This window comes from Psammomys obesus, unplaced genomic scaffold, assembly GCF_907164565.1.
Source record: "Psammomys obesus unplaced genomic scaffold, mPsaObe1.curated_primary_1811, whole genome shotgun sequence".
Classification (NCBI taxonomy): Eukaryota; Metazoa; Chordata; class Mammalia; order Rodentia; family Muridae; genus Psammomys; species Psammomys obesus.
The window spans coordinates 1172618-1185089 of NW_026595981.1; the positions used below are offsets into that span (position 1 = coordinate 1172618).

At 45.0% G+C, this 12472-nt stretch overlaps 2 protein-coding genes across 6 annotated transcripts in view; one reads left to right on the forward strand and one right to left on the reverse strand.

The window, feature by feature from the left end:
- The window catches only part of Rpa1 (replication protein A1), a 50207-nt gene extending 40486 nt beyond the window's left edge, over window positions 1-9721 (reverse strand). Inside the window, exons 1-4 of the mRNA XM_055620164.1 lie at window positions 9622-9721; window positions 3615-3665; window positions 2973-3051; window positions 2250-2358 (exon numbers count right to left, since the gene is read on the reverse strand). Of these exons, the coding sequence (XP_055476139.1) occupies window positions 2250-2358; window positions 2973-3051; window positions 3615-3665; window positions 9622-9654 (272 nt within the window). The 5' untranslated portion in view covers window positions 9655-9721. The remainder of the gene's footprint in view (window positions 1-2249; window positions 2359-2972; window positions 3052-3614; window positions 3666-9621) is intronic.
- A 155-nt stretch (window positions 9722-9876) lies between these two features.
- Smyd4 (SET and MYND domain containing 4) overlaps window positions 9877-12472 on the forward strand; it is a 52173-nt gene continuing 49577 nt past the window's right edge. For 3 of the 5 annotated variants that reach the window (XM_055620304.1, XM_055620307.1, XM_055620308.1), the window contains exons 1-2: window positions 9877-10117; window positions 10918-11063. In XM_055620304.1, coding sequence (XP_055476279.1) covers window positions 10930-11063 — 134 coding nt within the window. In that variant the 5' untranslated portion in view covers window positions 9877-10117; window positions 10918-10929. Of the gene's footprint in view, window positions 10118-10183; window positions 10654-10917; window positions 11064-12472 lie in introns of those variants that run through there. The other 2 variants (XM_055620306.1, XM_055620309.1) reach the window with 1 other exon arrangement.

The following is a 12472-nucleotide window of genomic DNA, read 5'->3' on the forward strand; positions in this document are numbered from 1 at the left end:
TCCCATTTTCCTCTTCAACAATATTCCTTTACTGTGTGCATGCACACGCTGCACGCAGTCCAGAGAGGACTGCTGGAGAGCTGGTTCTCTCCTGCCAGCACGGGACTGAACAAGGGCCTCGGGCCTGCCGCAAGCGTTTCCCCCCACACCCCACTTCACTAGCTACCTGCCTTATTTTCTGAGACAGTCTCTCAGTCTCACCCAAGGATTCCCAAGTTGGCTACACTGGCAATCAAGGAAACAGCAGGGACCCACCTATCTCTGCCTCATTCTCCTACTAGGATTATGACCTCATGCTACTGTACCTGGCTTTTTGAATCAAACTCAGATTCATGGGATAAGATAAGGAAGGGGGGCTGGAGAGATGGCTCAGAGGTTAAGAGCACTGGCTGCTCTTCCAGAGGGCCTGAGTTCAATTCCTAGCACCCACACGGTGGCTCACAACCATCTATACTGGGATCTGATGCCCTCTTCTGGTGTGCAAGTGTACATACAGATAGAGCACTCATATACATAAAATAAATAAATAAATCTTTAAAAAAAAGATAAGGAAGGGAGAGAGGGAGGGAGGAAGAAAGGAAGGGAGGAGACAGATAATGAACAAGCAAACAGGAAGTTCAGCCACAGAGCCAACAGTAAGCTGAAAACAGTGCACAGGTAACCTGCGTAAACAGTGACATACAGGATGAGCTGCTAGGGACGCAGCTCAGGGGTACACTGCTTGCCTAAGGTCCTGGCTATCCTCAGCGCTTTAACACCACAAAGACCACTTTAAGACTTGCTTTATTTGGGAGTGTGGTAACAATACTGACCTTTAAATTTTAAACAGTACTTTAAAATATCCTTGGTGCATGCCTTTAATTCCATCACTTGGGAGGCAGAGGCAGGAGGATCTCTTGAGTTCAAGGGCAGTATGGTCTATACAGACCTAATTCCAGGACAGCCAGGGCTACACAGAGAAACCTGTCTTGAAAAACAACAAAACAAAACAAAACCCCAGAAATTATCAATTCATGACAAGAGACAAAGCAAAGCAAGCAAACCAACAAACCATACCCACCCACCCACCCACACGGTACGTACAGACTGGAGAAGAGATGGCTAGGTGGCTAAGAGCACTTGCTTCTCTTGGAGAGAACAACCACAAGGCTGTTCATAACCACGCCTTTAATCCCAGCACTCAGGAGGCAGAGACAGGCAGATCTCTTTGAGGTAGAGGCTGGACTGGTCTATATAGTGAGCTCCAGCTAGCCAGGGCTACACAGTGAGACCTTGCCTCAAAAATAAAATAAAACAGGGGCTGGAGAGATGGTTCAGACATTAGGAACACTGACTGCTCTTCAGAGGTCCTGAGCCCAATTCCCAGCACCAACAAGGCAGCTCACAATTTTAACTGTAGTCTTATGGGATTCGATGCCCTCTTCTGATGTCCAAGTATACATGTAGACAAAAACACACACATAAAATCTTTAAGCATACACAAACACACACATACTTATATACACACATACAGGTAATATAACATATAGTGGCATAACTTCATGTACACCAGAATGTTTATCATGTTTGATTCCCATGCATTTTGGATGTATTCTATCATTGAAAATAAAAAATGAGAAAGAAGTATACAAAACTCTCCCTAAAATACAGTCTTTTTTTCAAAAGTGAGACCTTTTTTTGGCAATGGGAATAGCAATTCTACTCACATTGTATTTCTAGCATGTAACATCTTGCAAGTATGGAACCACATTCTACATTGGCCAAACACAGTTACTATGGAAGACTCAAGATGACAAAAAAGGAACCAGACTGTACACTTAAATGCTTCTTTTTGCTATAGGAAGTGACCGCTACTATATAGTGAGCTTCAGCTAGCCAGGGCTACACAGTGAGACCTTGCCTCAAAAATAAAAGAGGGGCTGGGGAGATGGTTCAGACATTAGGAACACTGGCTGTTCTTCAGAGGTCCTGAGTTCAATTCCCAGCAACCATAAAAATTACTACAATAATGATGAAAAAAAACAGAAATAAGCAGAACTATGCATTCTATTTCAATCTGTTCTTTGAGGTTTCCAATTTGTTTTCTTCTGTATTTCTCCCTCGATGCCACAGTTAGTCACAGAGTTCAGCTGTGACTAACTGCCTTGTTAAATTAAAATTCCTATCTGAATGTTAGCACCTGGCACCTTCTCAGTTCAAACTTTAGTCCCCACTCTACAAAGCAAACAAGCGGAGAACGAAACGCATACCTTCCATCTTTCAGGGTATTAACGATGAACCGGTTGATCTGGCAAATACAGTTGCTGGCCAGCTCCTCCTTCTCAACAAGAGGGTTCAGCTGTGTGGCCAACATGAAAGCTGCAAAGCAAAGAGAGAACTTCAGCCTCCAAGCCCTTCCAGCCTTAAGCGAAAGGCAACAAGCAAAAATCATCACAGCTGTTAAAACTCCTCAGACTCTGCATAGAGAAGCAGCACAAATCTGTCCCATGTTAGTCTGTGGCTACTCCTAAATGTTATCTGTTCCTCAAAGGCCACAAATCATTTTTACTGTCATTCCAGTTTCTGGGGAAAATGAAGGCAATCCTTTCCAGGGCTTTAATACTGTGACTACAGACACCAGAAAATATTCCGGAAGGGCCTCCACCTTCTTTTTAAAGCTTCTAGGACAGAAATAAAACTCCTGAAAAAAGGAAGTATAGGACAGCTCACCCATCACACAAAATGTCAATACTATCCTCAGGGAAATTAATCAAAGAAAACATACAACACCAGTTAGAGAAAATTAATTAAGCTGAATGGCAGCTTTCCACTATACCGGTCTATTGTCAGAGCGGCTCTGCCAGCGGCAACGCTGCCTGAACAAAGCCCCCAGCCAGTGTGAGCTTCAGGGCCTCAAAACACTGCAATCAAGGGTAGGGCGTGCTGCTGTTTTCCAAGTATTCCCAGAGCCAAGATTTATTCATCATACTCACAGGAGAGTGTGTTCAACCCATCACTCATAAGCAGTCGATACCGGGGTGGGCTATTCCCTGTAGTAATGGGACGGATGTTCTAGAAGAGTTGATAGAAAAGTTGATTCATTAAGCAGGCTCTCTGCCCAATCCCTAAGGGTAAGTGAACCGAAGTGGCAGGAGAGTGGATCTGCCACTAGTTTAAGACAAGACGAACTGTTCGCCCATCCTCCTGACACCCAAATACAAATGAAAGAAAACCGCACTGACGATTTTTCCTCCAAACGCTCTCCACGAACATTATGAAAACAATATAAAATGAAGTATCAGTAATTGTGTTCTCTCTTCTGTATCTCAAAATTATGTATAACATGTCACCTAACACATGCAAGGAACTGTTTTAGGGAACATGCAGAAAGAATGGCAACATTCGGGCAGAATGACACATTTTTGAACCCACCAAACCAAACCAAAAACTACAGTATCTGTTTGTGTATGTGAGAGAGAGAATGTGAGTCTGTGTTCTGGGAAGAGGGGAGAGAGAGAATGTGCGTGTGTATTCTGGGAAGTAGACAAAACTGTGTGTCTTTCATCAAATGTAAATTTTAATTATATATGAGTTAAAACCTGTTCGTTTGGCTCAACACACAGGCAGATACTTACAATGACTTGAAGGATGGGCTTTATGGATGTATCTCCCTGTTGCATTATGGCCTAAAAAAGAAAAACAGATTCTTATAAAAAATTTTAAAAGCAACTTTAAAAACTGACAGTTTTTTGGGGGGAAGTGGGGGGGGAGCAGTTTGCCATTTGGAGTAAACTATAAATAATACTGTCCTAAGAGCTTGCCTAGCCAGGGCCCTCACGATGACTAAGTGGGTAAAGACCACAGCCTGACGACCCGAGTTTGACCCGAATTGCTGTGGAAGAGGAAGGGAACCAACTCTTGAAAGTCACCATACTAAGCACAAAGAGACCCTGTCTCAAAAAATAAGGATGACCTCTGAGAGACAACACTCAGGGCTGAATTCAGGTCTACCCACGCATGCACGCGCATCTGCACACAAGCACACACAATAAACACTAACTAGTTAATTAACTAAACGTTAACTTGAAATGGTTCACAGGTCTGAAACCAAAACTTAAAACTTTACAAGAAAAACATGGGACAAAGATTTGTAACCTAGAGTTAAGCAAATATTTAAAATACAAAAATACAATTTAAAAAAGGCAAACTGGAGTTAGACTGTTCTGAGTGGCTATTTGAATGCTAGGAATTAAACCTATTTCTTCTAGAAGAACAGTTATCTGCTCTCCTTCTAAGTGACTATCTCTCCAGCCACCATCTCGTATGCCTTCATTCCCAGCACCCAGGAGGCAGATGCAGACAGATCTCTGTGAACTTGAGGCTAGCCAGGGTTGGTGAGACCAAGCCTCAGAAAGAGAGAGGGAGGGTGGGGATCATTAAAAGATGAAGCCTGTGAGATGGCTTAGAGGGCAAAGATGCGTGCTAACAGGCCAGGTGACATGAATTTGAACCTGGGTCCCACTGGGCAAGAGGAGAGAAGCAGTTCCTGCAGCGGCTGCCTGACCTGCGCTGATGTTCAGCGGCACATGGGTGGACAGGCAAGTTTGGGGGTGTAGCTCAGCGGCTGACTCTTTCTAGCTCGAGTCTCTGTGCCTTATCCTTAAGAGCTTAAATGAAAAGGCAACACAGTGTAAGAGAAAATAATTGTGATATTTGTAATTTTGACAGATATATATACAAAATAAATTCTTCCAACTCATTAATGCTACAACCCAAGTTTTTGTTTTTGTTTTTTTTTAGGACCTGCTCTTGTTCTGCAGCTTATGCTAGCCTGGAGCTCCTGACACCCTAATGCCCTGGCATTGAGAGACATTCTAGAAAACACCCAAATTCAAGAGAACAAAAGATGTGGACACTTCACAAGATGGACAGTACAGACACTGAAGGGCGTTCAGTGTCGTTCCTAATCAAGGAAATACAAATAAAGCCAGTGAGCCAGCATTCCACCTAGACACTCATCCGAGCAATAAAACCCAGACAGTGGCACCAAGCACTGGCAACTGGAATCTTCACAAACGCATTGGAAAATTGGTGATTTCTTACCAAATTAAGCATTCAGTTACCATATGACCTAGAAATTGCACTTTCAGATCTTTATCTGTAAATATCTGGATTGCTTTGCATATACAAGACATTTAATACATATTACATAATTTATGTATATATTATGAATAATTTATATGTAATATATTTAAATATTTATATGCATAAAGATCTGTATATAAGTGTTCCAAGCATCTTCATTTCTAATAGCCCAAAAATAAAAATAAAAGCCTGTAGTCCCAGCCGCTTGGCAGGCGGAAACGGAATGCCCGAGGCCAGATGTTCAAAGCCAACCTGTAACCATCACGAGACTGCGTCTCCAAACAAAATGACCCAGAGCAAAACCACTTTGTGGGTAAGTCCCACTCCGATTCTGCCTCTCAAGTGCTGACGTTACGACTGAGCTGGGCCAGCCACCCCCTGTTACTTCTGTACAGCACAGGGGAGTAATCCAGGGATTTATGTAAACTAGGCAAGTACCCTACAAACTGAGCTACAGGCCTGGACTTTTTAATTGATTTCCTTTTTGAGACAGAATCTTACCTTGTAGCCTAAACTAGCCTTGAACTTTCAACCTGTCTCCTTAAGAGTTGCTTAGGAAGCCCGGCATGGTGGTGCTTTTGATCCCAGCATTCAAAAGGCAGAGGCAGGGTGAGCTCTGTGAGTTCCAGGCCAGCCTGGTCTACAAAGAGAGTCTAGGACAGCCAAGGATACACAGAGAAACCCTGCCTTGAAAAAACAAAGAGCTGGCTTATGAATACATTCCACAGAATGTTGTTTTTTAATCTTTATTCATCGTGTGTGTGTGTGTGTATGCGCGTGCACGCGTGCATGCCAGAGGACAACTTGCAGAAGTTGGTCTCCTTCTACCATGCAGGTCCTGGGAATCAAACTCTGATCATTACTTAAGCTTGGTGGTAGGTGCATCACCCACCGAGCCATCTTGCAGCCCACATGGACCTGGCCTGGGTGTGACAGCTCACACCTGTAATCCCACCCTCAAAAGGGGGAGGTAGGAGGACTAAAACAGGTGGAAGCCAGCCTGGGGGACATGAGGTAGGCCACACGCTACAATGGCAAGACCCTGTTTTACAACACTGGGCAAGGTGAAGGTCATTAAGTAATTCCAAAAGCAAAGGTCAATAATTTCATTAAGCACCGTTCTGTTCTGTTTAACTTTAAAGCCACATACAGAATATTGTTCTTAATTTTAAAAGCATCATAAATATACAAAGGTAAAATTTTCTCTGGAACATATAACATGTACACTTCAAAGTACTTTAGGGGCTGGAAAGAAGACTCAGCAATTAGGAGCACTGGCTGCTCTTCCAAAAAACCCGAGTTCAATTCCCAGAACCACCTGGCAGTTCACAACTGTAATTCCAGTTCTAGGGGATCTGACATCCTCACACAGATATACACGCAGGCAGAACACCACTGTAAATAAAGTAATAATTAAATAAAATAACCAACTTAAAAAAGGTACTTTAAGTTGGGCTGGGGAGATGGCTGAGGGATTAAGACCACTGGCTGCTCTTCCCAGAGGTCCTGAGTTCAAGTCCCAGCACTCAAATAGTGGCTCACAACTGTCGATAATGTTATCTAATGCCATCTTCTGGTATGCAGATATACATGTAGAGAAAACATCCATATACATAATAAACCTTTTTAAAAAGTACACTGAAGAGCTGAGTGTTGGTGGTACTTGCCTTTAATCATAGCATTCAGGAGGCAGAGACAGCTCTGCCTCTGAGCTCGAGGGCAGCCTGGTCTACAGAATGAGTTCCAGGACAGCCAAGGCTACAGAGAGAAACCACCTCAGAACAACAGAAAAACATCTAAATTTTCCAAGTAACATTACTAATAAAAACCACAGAGCAACAAAATATAACCATCAGGGTCATGGGCAGCTTATACTTCTTTGCACTTTAACATCTTTGTTAAATGTGATATTAATAAAAAGAATAACTAACATTGGAAATCATCAAAAATATTAATTTCCTTGCCCTTTTCCTCCTATAACTGAATTATGTTATATATACATGCTGGACTGGCCAGAGGGCTAGTGTAGCCATGGAGTGCTTGCCTAGCATACCCGTCCTGGGTTTGATCTCCAGCCTCTGGAACAGAGAGTAAACAGTCTCGGACTTCTCCTTATCGCAATAGCCCCAGGCACAGCCTCCTTCCATAACTTCTGCCCCCAATACCTCCATTTCTCCTGTTCGAGTAACTATTAGGGCTTGAAGCTTTTGTGCTAACAGGACACTTTCATTAGCTGATGACCAGGTAACCTGGGCTCTGCACACTCTCACCACTGATGCATATGAAAACACCGCGGAGCCCGTTATGGTGGCACATCTTCAATCCCAGCACTCGGGAGGCAGACGCAGGTGCTGGGATCAAGGCCAGCCTGTCTACAGATAAGCTTCAGGAGAGCCAGGACTGTCTTTAAAACACACAAACGAAAACAAAACCCCACTTTATCTACAAACAAAATGTAAAAAGAAACCCCCCCACAACTTTATCTATGAACAAAGTATAAGTAATACTTGATCTAATGTTGGAAATAGGACTTTCTAAAATGTTTTATATTTAAGAAAGCTTAGCAAATTATTCAACCCTATGAACATAATTTGTAAAAGTAAGGAATCACTTGTAATTTGTCTGAAGGATAAAAGGTGGAAGCTATAATGTTAATCAGGACAATTCAAAAATCACATTCCAAGTTTCAACACTTTATTTAACCCCAATGTATCCAACTATCCCTTTGTTTCTGATTACTGTTTTTCCTCTTATTTTCTAAGCTTGTTCTTTTCTCCCTTCCACTTTTGTCCCTTTCTTTCCATTGTTTCACTCACTCATACAACCAGCAAACACTAGGCACCTAAAGCTTGTAAGTATCTTCCAAGTATTAGGGCTATCACTCTAAGGGGGTTGGGGGTGGGGACCGGAAGTGGGTGCAGGCTCAGTCTCTAAAACTTAGTGTAGGAAACACAAAGTAGTGAATATTAATCAAATAAATGTACACTTACATCTGTGATAGCTGCACTATCAGGCGCTAAACACTAAACTCAGAAACTCAATCCTCCAACCAGCCCTGGGTAATGGGTTCTCTATATCACCCTCATTTAACAGACAAGGGGAAGAGTTCAGAATGCTGCCCAAAGCCTCACGTGTTATAAGTGAACAAAAAGGAATCAGAATCTCAAAATTAATAGATTCAGTCTAGTTACTTTACCAACCAACTCAGTAACAACTGAGCTGCACCGGAAAGTTCCGTTAGTAAAAGAAATGGAAACCATGACCAATGGCCTCCAGGGCAAGGATATATTTTTAAAAAACAGAAAGACAGACAAGGTCTGTCGGGGGATGGTGGGTAGAGACGGTGGGAAGAGAGGTGCTGACTCGGGCAACAAATGATCCTTCCAGTGTGGATAGAAGGCAGATGACGCATAGATCTGTTATGCGAGCACCCAGGCTCAGGCACAACATAGGGTAATGCTCCGAGGTTAAAGGTGCCTGCTGTGCAAGCCTGGCTACGAGCAACCCCCAGAATCCCGAGAAAAGCAGCCAGAGAACCAACTTCATAAAGTTGTCCTCTGGCCTCCAAGGCAATGCACTCATGTACATAAACACACATACTTGTACATAAACATCCAGACTTGGGGACATAACGGATTTGCTCTGAGATGTGTTCAATTTAGATGACTTTAAGGATAGAGGGCAGAGCAAAGGTAGCTCAGAAGGAAGAAATTAATGAGTAATTGACACGCAGATGAGGGCCTATACGTTAATTAACAGAGGGCCTTGAGTCAACAAAAGTTTACAGAGGAAACTTTTATTTCCTTGCAAATAAGACAAGGAAAGCAGCCAACGCGAGCGATGAACACTAGCAAGACAGAAGCCCAACAAGCCCAAACAACCTCAACTGAAAACGAAACAACGTCTTCCGATTTGGCTACTGCGAGGCCACTGGAGCTGTTTTCTCTCCTGACTAGAGGAAAGTCTAATAGGGGTAAAGAGTTAAGAGGAGGAAAAGGAAAGAAACAGCGAAAAACAACTCCAGCAAAGTTTGGAGGTTAATGGGAAAGGGAGGAAAGCGAGGCCGCCGACGGTAGACAGGGGCATGTTTGTAAGTCTTGTTTTCTTAGGTAGAAGAAATGCGAGCTCGTGGCCGGGCCCGGTGGCGCACGACTGTGATCCCAGCACTCGGGAGGCAGAGGCAGAGGCAGACAGATCTCTGAGTTCGAGACCAGCCTGGTCTACAGAGTGAGTCCAGGACAGCCAAGGCTACACAGAGAACCCTGTCTCGAAAAGCCAAAAACAAACAAAAAGAAACGCGAGCTCGTCTCGCGGGGGCCGGGATGCCTCGTGGGGAGAGGGAGGGTCTTCGAGACCAGGGCGGCTTCCCCCGCGGCTACAGCATCTCCTCCCCAACGTCCTCCCGACCGACAGCGGCTCCCTCCCCCGGGCCGCTGTGCAGCGCTTCCAGGCCCGCGCCGCCGGGGCCATCGGCCCCGCCCCGGGCCGTCTGCTTACCGCGATGGCCCCCTCGCTCAAATGTCCCACCATGGCTGCGCCACTAACTCCCGCGCTCGCGCTCGCGCTCCGCTCGGCCTGCGCGTCCCGGCCGGGCCCGGCGGGCTGCTCAGCGATTGGCCAGAGCCCCCCGAGCGTGCCGCCCCGCCCCCGACGTGCGCGCGGCGCGAGGGGCGGGCCCAGGCGCCGGCAGCCCGCATTGGCTTCCGCAGGGCGGGCGGAGCACGTGACCGCCCAGTGGCGGGACGGCGGCGCCCGAGGGCGGGGCGCTGGGCCGCGGGACGCCCTTGTCTGCGCGGTGCCGCTGAGTTGGTCCCCTGCCAGCTGTCGGAAGTTTGGCGGATGGACAGAATGGCAGTCCAGGGGACAGTCGGAGTTGTTCCCCGGTAAATCTGCTGCTAACTATAGTCAGAGCAGTGACCTGGGCTCTTCAGCCACGCTGTGCGTGCCCTGCGCCCGTGCCAGGCCCAGAGCTTGGCACTGTGAAATCAACCAGGTAAATCAGACTCAGTCTCCGCCCTCAGCAGAGCTTAGTCGGACCTGGGAGTTGTGGCAGCGCAGGGCCCAGCCTCATGGCAGGGGCGACGTGAGCCACACATGTGGTGGAGTCCCAAGTAGGGGGAAAATCAAGGAGGCTTGCGAGAAGGGATGCAGTTTCAACAAAGTCAGGTCTGTGTGAGAATTTGCCAGGTGGATTCCAGCGAGGGCAGTGAGGTTCCCAGAAGCACAAATGGCCTATGCAGAAGTACTGGAGAGCCTGCGGTGTTGAGATGTGGAGGCAGCAAAACTTAAAAGGTCATATCCTTAACGACACCGTAAATTCGAGGGCAGCCTGGACTACATGAGACCCTCAAAAATAAAAAATTGGGGGTCTGGAGTAGTGACACTCAGGTAAAAGCAGGCAGAGTTCTTTGAGCTTGAAGGAAGACCTTGTGTTGAAAATAAAAACAAAAACGCTAGACTGTGAACTGAAAGACCTGGAGATTGAAACAGAAAACGGAAGATAAGGCTGGATGGCCTTGGGCAGCTAGGGTAAGGACTGCAATAGTAGCCATCTGCTATTTGATTCATACTTGTTTAACCACTACCTCCAATGGTTTCTTGAACAGTCTGAATATTTCTGAGTGACAGGATGTTCAGAGAGTTGGTACCATGGATCTCCTTCAGCAAATCAACAGCTGTAGAAAAAGACCAGAAGAATTGATTTTTGTTGTTTCTCACTTGCTGGGATGAAATCTCAATTTTCTAGAATTGAGCACTTGTAGAAAGCTGAATCCTCCTTTTCTACCTTTGCAGAGCTGAGGCAGCATGCATCTGCCCATGGATGAATGGGAATCCTACCTACTCAACAAGTGGGCTCTGCTCCCGAAGTCCACGCAGCTCACAATTTCCACAGCCGAGACTCTGAGCGACATATTTCTTCATTCCTCTTCCCATCTTCAGTAAGTGAATGGAAGTTTTGGGGAAATTTTGGTCTGGAAAACATTCTCTCTGGTCATGTCTCATTTTGATGGAAGAAATATCTATCTATCTATATATTTGTGTGTGTGTGTTTGTTTGAAAAAGGATTTTTCTGTGTAGCCTTGGCTGTCTTGGACTCACTTTGTAGACCAGGCTGGCCTCGAACTCACAGAGTTCACCTGCTTCTGCCTCCCACAGTGCTTTCAGGGGTGCGCCACTGTGCCTGGCTATATTCTTATATTATGGGGCATTTAGCAGTTCTTGCTTGTTTTCGCATTTCTTTCTGGTCTGTGACTATGGAACGGGTAAGGATGACTACCTTTGTCTTTTTGTAGGTGTCATATTTCAGTCATTTAGTGTCATCCTTGTTGTAGTACTTGGTGTAGACTGGGATGTAGACTTGGTATCGCTCAAAGGATATGGTGCAGATTGTGTAGCTGCCCATAGAAACCCGTTAGGTGCTAAAGTGGGGGAAGAACCCTGGAAATCATACAGTCTAGCGCTAGTTATTCTGATTCTATGGACTGCATTCATCAGTAAGACAGACATTTTACCTCACAAACGGCTAAACATGTGCATGTGTAGAAAACAGTGTAGTTCCCCAAGTTTCATTTATTCAGTAAATACTGTTTTTTAATTTTTTTTCTGAAACTAAAATATAATTACATCATTTTCCCCTTCCCTTTCCTTCCTCCGACCTTCCCATGTACCCCTCCCTACCTTGCTCTTGATCTCTATCAAATTCATGGCCTCTTTTTTTTTTTTTTCAAACGTTGTGGTGTATGTGTGTGTTCCTAAACATGTGAAAACAACATGCCCATTCCCTATACTGTTACTTGTATGTATATCATTTCAACTTGGTATTGATGGGGAGTTCACTGGAGAAGACTTTCTCCCACTCCCAACATTCCTTAGTTGCTTGTAGTTTTTTGTGACTAATTTTTTCCTCTTTCCAGTTAACCTATACACACAAGACCGAGGTCTTGTTTAGGCAGCCATGTTACCGAGACTGGCATTTCTAGGAGATACAGTCTCTCACAGCAGACTTTCTGATCCTCTGGCTCCTAGAATCTTTGCACTCCCTTTTCCTCCATGTTCTCTGAGTCTTAGGAACTAGAGTGCTGCCCACCACTTGACCATTTACTCAGTAAGTAATATCGATTGCCAAGCAATCAATAATATTGATCCCTGTACTCTAGAGGCAGAGGCAGGTAGAGCTCTTTGAGTTAAAGGCCAACCTGATCTATGTAGAGAGTTCCAGGCCAGCAAGGGCAACATATTGACACTCTATGTGAAAAACAACAACAACAAAATGGCAACACATACACTAAAAATGGAATGAAAACGGGCAAATAACAATGATCGCCAGGAAAGGATGTGAATGTGTGGG